A 15,827-nucleotide genomic window follows, 5' to 3' on the forward strand; every position below is an offset into this window, starting at 1 on the left:
TATAAGGGGTTAGGCTTGAATAATAGAGTTTTTCCTACCTTTGAGGAAAAAAAATTACTGATTATGCTGCAGAATTTGTTATGTAGGAGGGTGAGAATGTAGAGAAAAATCCCCACATTCTGAGCCTACGTTTGCAATGGAGTGTACCCAGATTTTACATACAAAATTAGTTTTTATTCTTTCCTGTATTTTGCACATTTTTAAAATTGGCTTTTACTAACTTTGAAGAAAATCTATAGTTCACCTTTTAAAGCATGTAAAAAACAACTTGAATCAAAGCTCCAGGAACATCACTCCTTCCGTATTTCTGAGGCCCTTTACTGTGTCTGTGAGGAGACTTTGTGGAGGTGTGATGCCTTCTCAGCAGCAGCCATCTTGTGACCCTGAGATGACAAACCTGTAAAAGAAAAGTCAACAAAATGATGGAGGAAGGGGAGATGTTTCAAGAAACTCAGTCCTTGATGACACCATGGAATTCCAGCAAACCAGGGAAAGCCCATTTTAACTTAAACTAAAAACAGGAAATATTTCAGGATTTTTAAGAAACGAGGACTTTCCTTTTTTTTTTCCTTTTTTTATTGTTGGTCGTTCAAAACATTACATAGTTCTTGATATATCATATTTCACAGTTTGATTCAAGTGGGTTATGAACTCCCATTTTTACCCCGTATACAGATTGCTGAATCACATCATTTACACTTCCATTGATTTACATATTGCCATACTAGTGTCTGTTGTATTCTTCTACCTTTCCTATCCTCTACTATCCCCCCTCCCCTCCCCTCCCCTCCCCTCTTCTCTCTCTACCCCCTCTACTGTAATTCATTTCTCCCCCTTGTATTATTTTCCCCTTTCCCCTCACTTCCTCTTGTATGTAATATTGTATAACCCTGAGGATCACCTTCCATTTCCAAGCAATTTCCCTTCTCTCTCCCTGTCCCTCCCACCTCTCATCCCTGTTTAATGTTAATCTTCTTCTCATGCTCTTCGTCCCTACTCTGTTCTTAGTTACTCCCCTTATATCAAAGAAGACATTTGGCATTTGTTTTTTAGGGATTGGCTAGCTTCACTTAGCATAATCTGCTCTAATGCAGGACTTTCCTTTTAAATGTCTCTACCTTCTCAATTTTAAGGGCTAATTATTATTACAAGAAGTAAATATCCCACAACTTCTTTAATGCTAAGTCACCTTTTAATTGCTACAGATAAGCTGTGACCAATACCGTGGTGCATACCACTTTCTTCACCTTTGTGTTTATATCCCTGGGATAGATCCCTGCAGAGCCCTTCTGATGGGAGGGTAACAGACTCTGAGGCTTATCTCTCTCAGGAGCCCCAGTCAACCCAGGGAGTGGCATCTTGGGAGGCTCACGAATCCTGATCAACCAGCCAGTATCTGAGAGCCCCCCTAATTCTCGCCCTTGGTGGCTGAGGCTTCCCTAATTCTTCTGTCTCCCTCCAGGGCACGGTTCCACCTTGTGCTTCTCAGGAAGTGAGAAGCTGTCTTCATCTCCTTACCATCCATGCCATGGTATAGCTGGCCAGGAGGGGCAAGGCTGGGCTCTGGGAGAAATGCTTTGCAGACTGCAGCTCTTGTGAGAAGGCGCCAGCTCGCTTGGTCTCAGCTGACACCAGCTTCTCACCTCCTCTCGCCGTGGAAACCATTTCCCCATTGAGGAAGGGACTGAGCCACTCGTGCAAATTGCTTGAGCCCTGTGGTGACCCCCAGCCCTGCCAGCTCATGCAACATGCAGCACAGCACCAACACCATGGTTAGAAGGTCCCCCTTGACCTCCCCAGGCTGCCTATAAAGAGAGGAGAAGCCTCAGACCCCACAGCCTCGAGTCCTCCCGCCCCATCTCTTCTCGGCCAGCACTCGAGCCCACTCTGCAGCCCAGCATCATGGAGGTCCCCGTGGCCGTCCTCGCTGTCCTGTTCTTCACTGAGGCCCTCTCCTCCCTGACCTGCTCTGCCTCCCGTGAGTCTGTCTTTTGCTCTGTGTCCTAACTCTCTGGCCATGGGCTGGACGGCAATGTCAAAGTCTGAGCCTGAGGCCCTCCAAGCAGGGCATGCCAGAAGAATTTTGAGGCTCCTGCCCAGAGAATTTAGCTTCCTAAGGGGTTTTGGTGACTCCATTCTGGAGGACAGAGAGGGACAGAGTCTCATTTTATGGATTGGAAAGTGGAGGCCCAACTGGGATTTTGACAGACGTAGTTTATTAAAAAAAAATACTGAATTTACTGTAGAGAGGCATAAAGTTCCCAAACTAAGGTAAATAAATCAAAGAAATACCAACTTCCTTCTGGGTCCCTCTGTCCCCCCATCCCTACCTCAAGCATGTTGGGGGAAGGCCAGGAGCGGCTGGTTGGCCTCTCCTCTGATCAGGCACTTGGGGTCTTTCTGTCCTGTCTCTCACAGTCGGTGCTGACACCCCTACCTCCTGCTGCTTCTTCTACATCTCCCGGAAGATTCCACGCAAATTTGTAGATGACTATTATGAGACCAGCAGCCAGTGCTCCAAACCCGCGGTCATGTAAGGGCCGGGTCTCCTGGCCACCCCTGGAGAGGGAGGCTGGCGGGCTGGGTGAGGTCCCATGGGAGTGCTCTGCTCGGAAAGCCCGTTGGGTGCAGGAGTCCAGGAGGTGCCTGGGGAGTTTTCAGACCTGGACTGGGGCTCGCAGAGCCCTGGGCAGTGGGAAGAGGGGGAGGAGTGACAGCAGAAAGGGACTTTCTGAGCAAACCCTTATGAGACATTTGGGGAGGGTTCGTGAACCCCAAAGTTCAAGGGAAACTGTCTGGACAGGCCCCGAGGTGTCTGGGCAGAGAAGGATGCAGGGCCCCGGGAGTCCCCTGCTGGAGTCCTCAGTATCCCCTCCTTCCACCCTTCTCCACAGCTTCCAGACCAAGAGAGGCCGGCAGGTCTGTGCTGACCCCAGCGAGGCGTGGGTTCGAGCCTACATCACCGACCTGGAGCTGAACGCCTGAGTGGCCTGGAGGAAGCGGGGAGGCAGCACATCTGTGGGTGGATGGGGGAGCAAACACCTGAGCCAGGGCTGTGACCCCGCAGTTCTGGAGGCCACCCGTTCTGTGGGTCCCACCCTCATGCCCAGCCTCACTCTGGGGCCCTTCTTACATTTTAGTGTATGTATCTCATTTAATTCTTGTAATCAATCTCCATTTAAAAATTGTATTATGCAATGCATATTTTCTCTGACAGCCAGTGACTTCCTCTTCACCACCCTCCCCCCTTTCCTTTCAACTCTTCTCACAAATAATGCACAGAGCAGCCAGTGTGATTAGCTGTACCAGAGAAATTATGCCCATATAGATCTCAAACAACAGGCGCTTACTGAATGATTTTGTCCAGCGTGGCTTTCAAATGATTGAAGGCACTTGTGACAGTTTTATCGATTTTGTTTGCTCAACTAATCAGAATCACAGATGGACACAGACCCTGGAAGAAGAGTAGGGAAATATGAAAAAAGGCAGAAAACACAGGAACGGGGCAGAGCAGTACTGCAGATACACCAGGTGCTCCCTGGAGATACTCTCCTGAAAAGTTGAACCAGACACTCTTATTTTATAAACCAGATATCATAAAGGATTTGATCTAGGAATATTTTGTGCCAAGACAATACCCACTGATGCACATAAGTTCATTTTCTCATTCACGCTTTCCTCTGTGTGATGACTGACATTTGTTGAGAGTTTACCGAGTTCTGGGTTCTATCCTAAGTGCTCCCTTAGGTTAGTAACAAGTCTAGTGACTCTGCCTATGGAGCAGCAAAGACCTGGCGGGTGGCTGAGAGCCTTGGTCAGATTCTGTGCTCACTGCTCAGCTTTGGGGAAGAATGTTCTTTCTCCATAGCCATCTTTGAATTGAGGGTTGGGGGCTTGGGTGGGCAGCATTAGACAATAAAAATACAGATTGAATCTTTTTCTTTCTTGGTATGTCTTATGCAATATTTGTGACATACAAATAATTGTTTGTTGTTGACCTGAAACTCAAATTTCACTGGACGTCTGGGTTGTATCTGGCAACTCTCCTTAGAATGAATGCGTCTTACAAAGGTGACTATTTCCTGTACTAGGTGGGAGTCCAAGGATTGGCTTAAATTGAATTCACCAGCAGAATTACTTGGAGGAGCTTTTAAAAACGTCAATGTCAGGGCCTCACTTCCAAAGCTACAAATTTATTGGATTTGGGAGAGGACTGGCATCTGTGATTTAAAAACTTCCCAGGTGATATTAATGCCATCCAAGTTTGAGAACCACTGATAAGGTATAGCCACAGGCTGTTTGGGGTCTGGGGGTTTCAGAGATAATGGAATTTCTTTTTTTTTTTGTACTGGATTAAACCCAGGGGCACTTAAACATTGAGCTCTTTTTATATTTTGTTTTGAGACAGGGTTTCTTCAAGTTGTGTAGGGCCTTGCTAAATCTCTGAGGCTGGCTTTGAACTCACAATCCTCCTGTCTTAGCTTCCCAAGCCCCTGGAATTACGGGTACGCACCATGGCACCCAGCCTCTTTGATTTGTTTTTCTTTCTTTTTTTAAAAAAATTGTGTTATTTTAAGTTATATGTGACAGTAGAGTAATTTAAAAAAACATTTTCCAATTTTTTACTGGTGCATTATAATTGTACATATTGATGGAATTTGTCCCTTTGATTTTTGAAGGCTTCGGACCGACTTGTTTTTTTTTTTTTTCACTAATTTCATTGTATGGTTTCTCAGAAACAAACAAGAAAATCCCCAGATACAACATTACTAGGTTTTGGAAGCCCTCTCCCCATGCAGAGCATTGTCCCAAAGTCTCCCACCCATCCCTCATCCTCTTCCCACTTGTAGCTCCACATTGCCCTCTGCTGGTGGAACAGTGCAACAGGTTGGAGGGCACCATCATTGGCTCCTGCCTCTGCTGCGTCCTAGCCCAAAGAACTGGACCGTTCGTTGTGATGGTTAATTTTATGGGTAGATTTGACTGGGCCAAGGGTTGCCTTGATAGTCTATAAAACATTATTTCTGGGTGCATTTATGAGGTGTTTCTGGAGAGATTAACATTTGAACCAGAAAACTGAGTAAAGATCACTCTCACCAACTCAGGCAACCCACCAAGGATCAAAAGAGAACAAAAAGGCAGAGGAAGGGTAAACTGCTGTCTATTTGAGTTGGGGCATCTGCTCTGGGCATCTGTCTTTGTCCTCAGGCTTTCAGACTGGGCCAGGACTTGCACCATCACCTCCTCCTCCTCCTGCTCAGGCTTCTGGACCTGGGCCAGGATTTCAACTGTCAGCTACACTGGCTCTCAGCCTCCAGACTGAATTACTCCACCCACTTTTCTGGTTCTCCTGCTTGTGTCCACATCTGTATCACAGATAGCATCATCTATCTAGAGAGAGACGGTGTCTGTTGTTCTGTTTTTCTGGAGAGCGCTCATACATTTATTTTATCCACAAGACAAAATGGACAAACCTTTAAACGGACGGATTTGAGAAGGGGGCGAATCGGGCTGCCTGTAGACCTAACTTCTGTGTACTGCCTAGTCTCTCACCTTCTCATTTCTGCTTACACTAATATTGGTTTGAAGAGAAGAACTCTTGTGTTTTTAGTCCTGCAAGCTCCAAATCACTGGATTCTCAATCAGCTTGGTTTTCAGGTGGTAAACAGCAGGAGCCTCTCTTAAAACTATTTTTTTTCTTTCCTTTTATCAGATGAGTCCATTTTAAAGTAACTCAGTCTTTTTCTTAGTGGGCCTAAGGACTCCTGCAAGACATAGTTAATCTCCAGTATTCTCAATTTTTTTGAGCTCTTCTTATCCATATCCCTTTAAGTTTTTTCTTTTTCCTAATTGCTCTGGCTAGAGTTTCAAGGACTATGTTTAATAGAAGTGGTGAAAGAGGGCATCTCTGTCTTGTTCTAGTTTTTAGAAGGAATACTTTCAGTTTTTCTCCATTTAGAATGATGTTGGCTTTGGGTTTAATGTATAGAGTTTTTCCAATGTTGTGGTATGTTCCTACCATCCCTAATTTTTCTAGTGTTCTGAATATGAGTGGATACTGTACTTTGTCAAATGCTTTTTCTGCATTCTTTGAGATAATCATGTGATTCTTGTCTTTAAGTCTATTGACATGGTGAATTATGTTTATTGATTTCTATATGTTGAGCCAACATTGCATCCCTAGGATGAAACCCACTCGATCGTGGTGACTTATCTTTTTAATATGTTTTTGTATGCAATTTTCCAGTATTTTATTAAGAATTTTTGCATCTATGTTTATCAGGGATATTGGTTTGAAGTTTTCTTTCTTTGATGTATCTTTGTCTGGCTTTGGTATCAGGGTGATACTAGCTTCATAGAATGAGTCTGGAAGGGTTCCCTCCTTTTCTATTTCACGGAATAATTTGAGGAGAATTGCTGTTAGTTCTTCTCTGAAGGTCTGTAGAACTCAGCTGAAAATCTATCTGGTCCTGGCCTATTCTTTGTTGATAGGCTTTTGATAACATCTTCAATTTCATTGCTTGAAATTGATGTGTTTAAATTTTCTATGTCCTTCTGATTCAACTTGGATACACCATATATCTTTATAAATTTGTTGATGTCTCCAGGTTTTTCTATTTTATTGGAGTATAAAGTATCAAAATAGTTTCTGATTATCATCTATATTTCAGTAGTGTCCCTAGTGATATTTACTTTTTCAACACTAATTTTAGAAAGTTGAGTATTTTCCCCCCTTTCTCTTGGTTAGCTTGACTAAGGGTTTATCAGTTTAATTTTTTCAAAGAACCAACTTTTTGTTTCATTGATTTTTTGAAATTTTTTGTTTCACTTTTATTGATTTTGGCTCTGATTTTCATTATTTCCTGTCTTCTAATGTTTTTTGTATTGATTTGTTCTTCTTTTGCTAGGGCTTTGAGATGTGATATTAGGTTATTTATTTGATGACTTCTATTTCTTAAATGAATGAGCTCAATGCAATGAACTTTCCTCTTAGAACCACCTTCATAGTATCCCAGATATTTTGATATGTTGTATTGCTATTCTCATTTACCTGTAAATTTTTTTATTTCACCCCTGCTCTCTTCAGCTATCCATTGATCATTCAATAGCATATTATTTAGTCTCCAGGTGTTAGAGCAGCTTCTATTTTTTTAATCGTTGATTTCTAATTTCATCCCATTATGATCTGATAGAATGCAAGGTATTATCTATCTATACTTTTTTGTATTTGCTAAGAGTTGCTTTGTGGCCTAAGATATGATCTATTTTAGAGAAGGATCCATGTGCTGCTTAGAAGAAAGTGTATTCAGTAATTAACAGATGAAATAGTCTATATATGTCTGTTAAGTTTAAATGATTAATTGTAGTTTTGAGTTCTATAGCTTCTTTATTTAGTTTTTGTTTGGAGAATCTATTCACTGATGAGAGAAGCATGTTAAAGTCACCCAGTATTATTGTGTTGTGGTCTATTTGCTTCTTGAAATTGATAAGGGTTTGTTTGATGTACATAGATCTTCCATTGTTTGGGGCACAAATATTTATGATTGTTTTGTCTTATTGATGTATAATTCCCTTAAGCAGTATGAAATGACCTTCTTTGTCCCTTCTGATTAACTTTGGCTTGAAGTCCATTTCATCTGATACGAAGATAGAAACCTCTGCTTGTTCATGGGATCCATGTAAATGATATGTTTTTTTTTCCATCCTTTTACCTTCAGTCTGTGGATGTCTTTGCCTATGAGATGAGTCTCTTGAACACAGCATATTGTTGGGTCTCTCTTTTTTTAATCCAATCTGCCAGTTTATATCTTTTGACTAATAAGTTTAGGCCATTCATATTCAAAATTATTATTGAGAAATGATTTTTATTTTGATTTGTTTCTGGCTTTTAATTTGACTTAGTTTCTCCTTTGATTGACTATTCTCTCTAGTGTAGTTCCTCCCTTTGCTGGTGTTCATTTTTATTTTCATTTCTTCTTCATGAAATATTAAGTATGTTTTGTAGTGCAGGCTTTGTAGTTGTGAATTCTTTTGACTTTTGTTTATTTTGGAAGATTTTTATTTCATTGTCAAACAATTTTCCTGGGTATAGTATTCTTTGCTGGCATCCATTTTCTTTCAGAGCTTGGTATATAGTACTCGAAGATCTCTGCTTTGAGGATCTGGGTTGAAAAATCAGCTGAGATCCAGACTGGTTTCCCTCTAAATGTGATCTTTCATTTTCCTATGGCAGGCTTTAAAATTTTATCCTTATTCTTTATCCTAGGTATTTTCATAATAATGTGTGGGTCTGTTGTAATTTTGTATATTTGGGGTTCTATCAGCCTCCTTATTTGATTTTTTTCCATTTCATTCTTAAGGTTTGTAAAACTTTATGATATTATTTCATTGAAAAAATTGCACAATTCATTTGGTTTGTATCTCTGAGCCTCCATCTATCCTGATAAATCTTACATTTGATCTTTTCATGTTACCCCATATTTCTTGGAAGTTTTGTTCATGGTGTCTTAACATCTTTTCTTCATTGTCTCCATGGTAGCGGGGACTCCCCCCCCCCAAGGGGGAGGTCCCTCTAACCTGGTGTCTGGGGTAGGTTGGTGATGCTTTTAATTGAATTTTAAATTTGTTTTATTGATTCTTTCATTTCAAGGATCTCTGCTTGACTTTTTTTTTAAGTATCTCTAACTCTTTACTGAAGTGATATTTTGCTTCCTGTATTTTCTTTCTGGTTTCACTCCTTACATTGTTTACCTCTCAGATCAGTTTAACTGTGAACATTCTAAACTCCTTCTTTGACACTTCTGCCACTGTGGTATTGATAGATTCTGTTATTGAAGTATTTTGGTTTGTTTGGTCAATTTTTTCCCCTTGTTTTTTCATGTTGTTTGTGTGTCTACCCATCTAACAGTATGGATCTGAGGCAGTAAAGTTTCTACCCTGTGGATTTATAGTGTCCCTGAAGGTTTCCAGAACCTCACCATTTGGGAATACAAATAATAACAACAACCAGAGCAAAAAATATATGGCTTAAAACCAAATAGATCCTGCTGTGGTATCTACAATGTTAATTGTCACAATAAACAGAAATGATGTGATTAGTAATTGCCTACAGTAAAAACAATAAGTTTGCAAAAAGTGTTTAGAATTTCAAATGGTGACCAGAGAGAGAACAGAACTGATGTAGGATGTGATGATTATGAGGGAGGAGAAGAGAAAATAGAAGTAAAAAATTAACGGAAGAGTGAAATCACATAAAGATTGGCTATTAGCAGGAAAAAAAAAGAGAAAAAGAGAATCAAAGAAAACAGGTGAGAGAAAAAATATGTAAAATAAAAAGTTAAAAATAAAAGAATACAAACAAAACCAAAATATACTAATCAAGCATCCTAGTCCTCAAAATACTGATTCATGAAAAATAATTACCTTCAAAAAATATTAGAGGGGCTGGGGTTTTGGCTCAACAGTAGAGCACTTGTCTAGCACGTGCGGGGCACTGGGTTCAATCCTCAGTACCACATAAAAAAAAATAAAATAAAGGTATTGTGCCCAATTGCCACTAAAACAAATTTTTTTAAAAAATGTTAGAAACAAGAAAAAAGAAAAATATGAATACATATAAGTGTTCATGAACCATTCATGTCACAATTCAACAAAGAAAAGAATAAAGGAAAAAAAATCTTGTTGAAAAGTTAAAGAACTTTTTTCCACTTGAGTTCAAAAGCTTCTCGGCTTCCCTACTCAGCAGTGTTTGGTGGGATGGGCTGGAATGTGATGCCTGCTTCACCCTCAGGATGGGGTTGCTAAAGTGTGAGAGGAAATCCTGTAGGTGGAGCTCCTAGAGGTGGGGTTTAGGCTTAGGTAGTCTCCAGGTTTTTCACTGAATGGTGATTTTTCTGAAGACTGTAAATCAGTGCACCTTAGGACCCAGGAGTTGCTGGTTTATGCTGGGAGATTGCACCCCAGAGGTCTCCCCTGGGTTCCACTCATGCAGTAGAGGAGCCAATCCTTAGTCCCTCCATCACCCATGGACCCCACATTTCCTGGTCTGTCGGGTTAGTCTCCAAACTCAAGCATTCCCACCCCTGCCCTTTCAAATTCCTGGCCTGGCACATCTCCCCCAGCTGGTCCTGCAAGTGTCCAGACTGGAGGGGGAGATAGGGAGCCAAGTGAATTTCCATGACCTATATTCTCCTATGAAAACACTTCTCCATGTTCGGTTTTCTCCTGGTCACTTAGGCACACTCTATGTCATGCAGTGTGGGTTTGCCAGGCCTGTATTTCAGGCCAAGCTTGGGTTTGCCAGGAATCAGCTCCCCCACTGCCAACCTCATGCATGGCTGCAAAATGGTTCCTTCCTCCCCGATGGCCAGGAGAGATGGTGGTTTCTTTCCCACACAAGAACATTGCACAAGGACGTTTCAGGTTGGTAGGACAGTGACTTTGACCTCTGATCTCTATACCCAGACACACCTCCTAAAAATGTGGGTTCCTTTAATTCCCTTATCCCTCCACTTTGTTTGTGGGGGAGGGGGACCACTCCAGCAGGCACTCTCACCACCAGTGGTGACAGTGGCACCAGGGATTTTCTCCTTATTTTATTATATTCAGCCACCTGAGTCCCTGACCTGCTTTGAATATCCAGAATTAATTCCCAGAAAAGCCCCCCTCCACCAGCCTTTTATTTTACCCACCTTGTTGAGAAGCTGCCTGTCTGCTTTCTTGGTTTTATGCCAGGGAAATGACCTTGTCTCTTCTGCCATCTTGAAAAACCTCTTAGCTTTTAACTTTTTAAACTCAATAAACTCCTAAAATATTTTGAATAAAAAATTGCATACTCATACTTAATGAAAGTCAAAGGTAAAAGAATGGAAACGAGAAGTGGAGATCTCCATTTCTTAAAAGTCATATTTGCCAGAGGAAGTCTATAATAGATATATGAGAATGTAGTTTGTCTAGTTAGAGATACACTTACAGACTATATGTTCTATATATAGTTGTTTTTATTAATATCATGGACACTTTTCATCTCAATATATTTACATCAATGGTACTTTATTGTCTTCAGTGATTTCATTTGTTGTATTGTTATACAATGATTCCTATTTGAAACTATTCCTCTTTGGAAGAATATTTTTTTCCCCCTTGGTTGTTTTTACAAATAAAGCTACAAAGACAAATGTGTTCTACAACTTTATAAATACAGGTGTATATATATTTGTGTTTCCAGAGAGTGCTTCTTGACATAGATTCCTAGAAATAAGATAGTCTTATGGAAGACTTAAAGTTTAAAAATTGCTGAAAACTGTGTCATTGCTCTTCAAAACTTCTGACTAAAAAATCTTTTTTAAAAAAGTCTTTTTTTTGTTCAATAAAATAGTGTTTTATGTTGAACTTTATAGAATATGAGGCTTATAGTTATGATCATTTCCTTTCTGCTGACATCCCCCTTCAGATTTTCCTACTCCCCCAAACCCCACCATTTTTCCAACCAGAGTTTCTGGTTTTACCACCAAAACAAGAACAGTGGAACCACCAAAATTTTAAGACTGGTTTGTTTGCAATATTTTTCATTACTGTTTCATGTAGATGAACACAGAACTGGTAAATAACATTCTATAAATATTTGTTGGTTGATGGTTTTGGAACAAAGCTTTTTTAGAAGAAGACAAACAACTATTCTCTTACACTGCTAGTACGTGTCAACCACTGGGTGATTGACGGGGCTGCGGGGAGGGCGGTGTGTGGAGAGCATTGTGGAGTCAGAGAGTAAAGAACTCATAAAAGCATTGCAAACTTTAATGAGGCTGAAGAAACCAACAGTTATGTTAAGAGTCCAAGATGGCAACCAGCCCATAGTAGAGGTGGGTTCAGGAGCTGAAGGAAGAGTCTCAGGGCTCGCTCAGGTCCCTGCTCCCTAATCTACCCATAGATACAACTGGTTTCTTGTCACTTCTAAATCACTCAGGAATTCAGGTCTGAGATCAGTGACATACTTGACTTGTTGAAGTTGACACAGACCTCCAGCCTCTTTGGTGAAGAGAGAAGTGGAGAGAGAGAGAGTTATAAAAATTGAGAGAGGGAGTTCCAGATCTCACATCCTCTACAGCCCCTCTGCCTTAGGAAGCTAAACTCAGGTTTGGTCCACTTTCTCAGGATTATTTCCCCAACCTAGGATCCCTAGACCTTTCTAGAATGACTTGGGGGGTTCCTTCAGGCAGCTTTTCCTCCTCTGACATCCTCCTTTCTTCCCTCTGCCAGAGGGGCACCTTCTCCCTCACTCCCTATGGTCCCAGGCCAGACCAGAAGACAATCTGATGGTCTTTTCCTGAGTTCTACATCAAAAGTTGGGGACCTCAACGGTCAGGGTGCCCTAGGATGACCTTCACCCACCTACTGATGCCTTTAGGGGCTGCTCCCACTCCACTCCTGTGGGCACCATCCCTGCATATCCCGCCTCTTTGCAGAAATGGGCAGGAGGACCTGCTCTTAGTTGGCACTGGCTGTTGGTTTTATGACAGTCACCTACCCATTTGCTGGAGGTCAGCTGGGAGATCAAAGCAAAAGCAGCAGATGCTTGGGGCCCTGAGCCAACTCTGAGGGAAGGTGGCAGGCAGAGCCCGAGTCATTTTCCATTGGAGCAAATAAGCCAGTTACTTCTGACCAGTGATAAAGTCAGAAGAAAGGAGGTGAAGATGGCACTCTTCAGGAGTAAGGAACTGGGGGTGAGGGTAACTGGAAGGAAGCTGGAGAATTCTTGGGTCACAGTTTTCCACCCTCTACTTCTTTTTCTGCTTTCATCTAGGGTTGGTCTCTATCTCCCGCTGCAGAAAACACCACTAATTGAGCAGTCCGCCTCTCATTCCAGCTCTACTGGGGGAACTTTAAAAAGAGACTTGTTTTCCCAGCAAGAGATCCACTTTGTAAATCTTCTGTGAATGGGAACTGGGGTGAGTTGGTGACTCAGCTGATCACTGGGAAGAAAGTGTAGCTGGATTCTGCCTCTTCTTGAAACTTGTTCCATTTTCCCATTTCCCTGATAGGGTAAGACCCAACCCTACCCTGAGGTATAGAGAATATAGAAAGTTTTTGGAAAAGAAAGAAAAGAAAGAAAGAAAGAAAGAAAGAAAGAAAGAAAGAGAGAGAGAGAGAGAGAGAGAGAGAGAGAAGAAAGAAAGAAAGAAAGAAAGAAAGAAAGAAAGAAAGAAAGAAAGAAAGAAAGAAAGAAAGAAAGAAAGAAACATGCCTGAACAGAAAACCCAGGGCATTTTGAAAATTCCTTGGGAAGTTCTGTTTCCCTTGAGGACATCCATTCACTTGGTCACATCTGACCCAAGCCAGACAGTGGGGGAACTACAAAAGGTAGACTCATGGGAGGGGACCCTGGAACAGAGGGGATGGTAAGTAAAGAGGACATCCAGGGCTCAAGAGTGCAGGAAGAATGAGGTGGGGCCGGGCACTCTGTCGCCAGCCTCCTCCTGTGGTCCAAGCCGTGTCCTCTTCTTTTGATAGATAGCCCTGGGCCACAGGGTAATGGAGACAGGGTGGCAGTAGAGGAAGTTATTAAGCACAGTGATGTCTTGTTGACTTGCACATGCAAGGAGGGTCTTGGGTAACCACAGGGCCCACGGTGTTTGCAAGAACAGTTCAAGTGCTTCACTTGCTTTGGGGCTGTTTATGGGGAAGTGGTTTCCCCATCGAGAAGAGGTGAGATATTGGTGTCATCCCAGGACCACACTTAGCTCATTCCTTCTCACTAAAGCTCAGTAGTCATAGTTTCCCCTGGAAGAGCAGAAACTTCTGTGCTAGTCAACAGTTGTTCTAACTGCACAGATGTGAACGTGTTGCAATGCCACTGAGTCCTGGGCAACAGGAGCCAAATGCAACCACACCCAGGTGGTCAGAGCTGCATTATGAAGCCCGGATGGTGAGAGTGAGGGGAGTACATCATACATTTTTTTTCAGACATCTTCTTCTTCTTTTTTTTTTTTTAAAGAGTGGAATACATTTTTAGTATACAACATTTTTTTAAATTTATTTTTTAAATTTTCTTTTCATGGAATACATTTTCTTATTACCAATTCCCACAGTGGGAAAGTAATTGATTAGTTTTATATTTGTGGACAGATTATTTTAGGACAAGTAAAACACATTGGAGAATTACATCTGTTTGGAATTTTCAATATTTTGATATGTCTACAAGGAAGACTTCTTCTCTAACTTGAGCATCTCTATATTCAGAAGCTTTCCAATCTTTCCTTCCTAGGATACAGAAATCTGTAATTTGAGATTTTAGCATCTCCTATAAAGTTTCCCTAGGACATAAAACCATCAGTAGCTGGTATCAACTGGACAGACAGAGAAGTTTCCAAAAGTAAACACCATCTAATTTTTTGCAAAGTCATGAATTAACAGTCTTTCCCTTTGTCCATTATTTCCAAGACAAATGCAGAAATGATCATATACTGATAATAATAAAGCTAAATTCTCTTTAAGAGACTGACAAAAGCAAAAGCTCATATGTAAAGTTTAGTCATACTGTGAATCTCATGAACTTAAAGACAACCCCATTAACTCACTAGAATGCAGAACTGGGTCTCATAATTTCTTGAACACATTTCCTCTCAAACCTCTTCCTCAACAATGAAATTCTAAAATAACCATGTGATTAGAAGAAGGTTTGCCCACCAATAAACTTTCTGTTATTTCCTCCTTGTTGTGAGTTGAATGACGGAGCAGAGGCAGAGGCATACAATCAATTCTCAAGTCAAAAAGGTCAAAGCTTCCACAGCATGGCAACAGCTTTGCAGATGCCCACATCATGATAGTTGAAATAACAAAGCCCAGCAAAGGTTAAAGCTGAGAGTGCCAAAAGGCCTGCCTTGGCAGCTTTCTGTGATGCATCCCCATGAACATAATCAGTGACAACTTGTCCAAGGCCCCAGTGACTATGAAGAGTGAGGACTGCAGCCAAGGAGTAATCCATTGCAGAGCAAGGATTCAAATATGCAGCTGGAAGCAGGCCCAGGAGCAAAACACTGACAACCCTCTCACTAGTCTGGTTCCTTGGAACCAGAATGGAGGTTTGGTGACAGGTGAATGTGCTGTGTTCCAGTCCAACCTGGGGTAGGTCGGTCCTGGAGAAATGCTGAGATGTGAGCAGGTCTGACCAATGGGGTTCGGAGGAACAGAGCTCGGCCCTCCTTGAGCACCGCAGAGGACACCCAGACATCTGCTTCTTGAAGAGAGATTCATCAAGGACCCCAACGTGCACTCACCAAAGGATATAAATATGTATTCAGTTTGGGTGTTAATGTGCATAAGGAACGCCAAAATATTCTTAGCCTTTGACCAAGAAAGTCCATGCCTAGAATCAGTTTCCTAGGGAAAGAAGTCTTATGCTTAAGAACATTTGATTTAAAATTTAAAATTAGATGTGATTTAAATCAGTTGTAAGATGAAAATGGCTAGGAAATTATATTTTCACTTGATTGACTATTAGGCAGCCTTTATGACATGAGAAATGCATAGCTTTTAATGATATGTTTTAAAAGCCCAAGATGTAAATTGAATTATTTTAATCAAGACCCACCCAGGATCTGGGGATATGTTCAATGCCACAAAATATCTTCTGTAGATGCTAGTCCCAGGAATGAGGGGGAATCAAAGCTGCAGGTGTGCTGTGTCCCTTCTTAGCTGCCCCTTTGCCTATCCAGTACTGAAGGACTCCTCTTTCTTCCTCAACTTGGTTGAATCCTTGTTTTAAACATCCCCTCATTTCCCCCTTCCACCTTCTGTGTGGATGGAGGAGGTGGGTGGCCAGTTCTGGC

At 41.6% G+C, this 15,827-nt stretch overlaps 1 protein-coding gene and 1 pseudogene across 2 annotated transcripts; one reads left to right on the top strand and one right to left on the bottom strand.

Annotated features, from left to right (window-relative positions):
• Nucleotides 1–1,864: 1,864 nt before the first annotated feature.
• On the top strand, nucleotides 1,865–2,985 carry LOC308636679 (C-C motif chemokine 3-like; the record flags this gene model as incomplete). The annotated part of the gene is made up of 3 exons (XM_081272301.1): nucleotides 1,865–1,978; nucleotides 2,419–2,533; nucleotides 2,895–2,985. Exons 1-3 carry the CDS (start codon nucleotides 1,903–1,905, stop codon nucleotides 2,983–2,985), a joined length of 282 nt encoding a protein of 93 aa, XP_081128427.1. The 5' UTR covers nucleotides 1,865–1,902.
• Nucleotides 2,986–14,237: 11,252 nt separating this feature from the next.
• On the bottom strand, nucleotides 14,238–15,252 carry LOC308636328 (succinate dehydrogenase [ubiquinone] cytochrome b small subunit, mitochondrial-like; annotated as a pseudogene). Its single transcript has one exon. The product of its transcript is annotated as a succinate dehydrogenase [ubiquinone] cytochrome b small subunit, mitochondrial-like (transcript).
• Nucleotides 15,253–15,827: the final 575 nt, after the last annotated feature.

The sequence above is a fragment of the Spermophilus citellus genome (assembly GCF_964194105.1).
Source record: "Spermophilus citellus genome assembly, chromosome: 17".
NCBI lineage: Eukaryota > Metazoa > Chordata > Mammalia > Rodentia > Sciuridae > Spermophilus > Spermophilus citellus.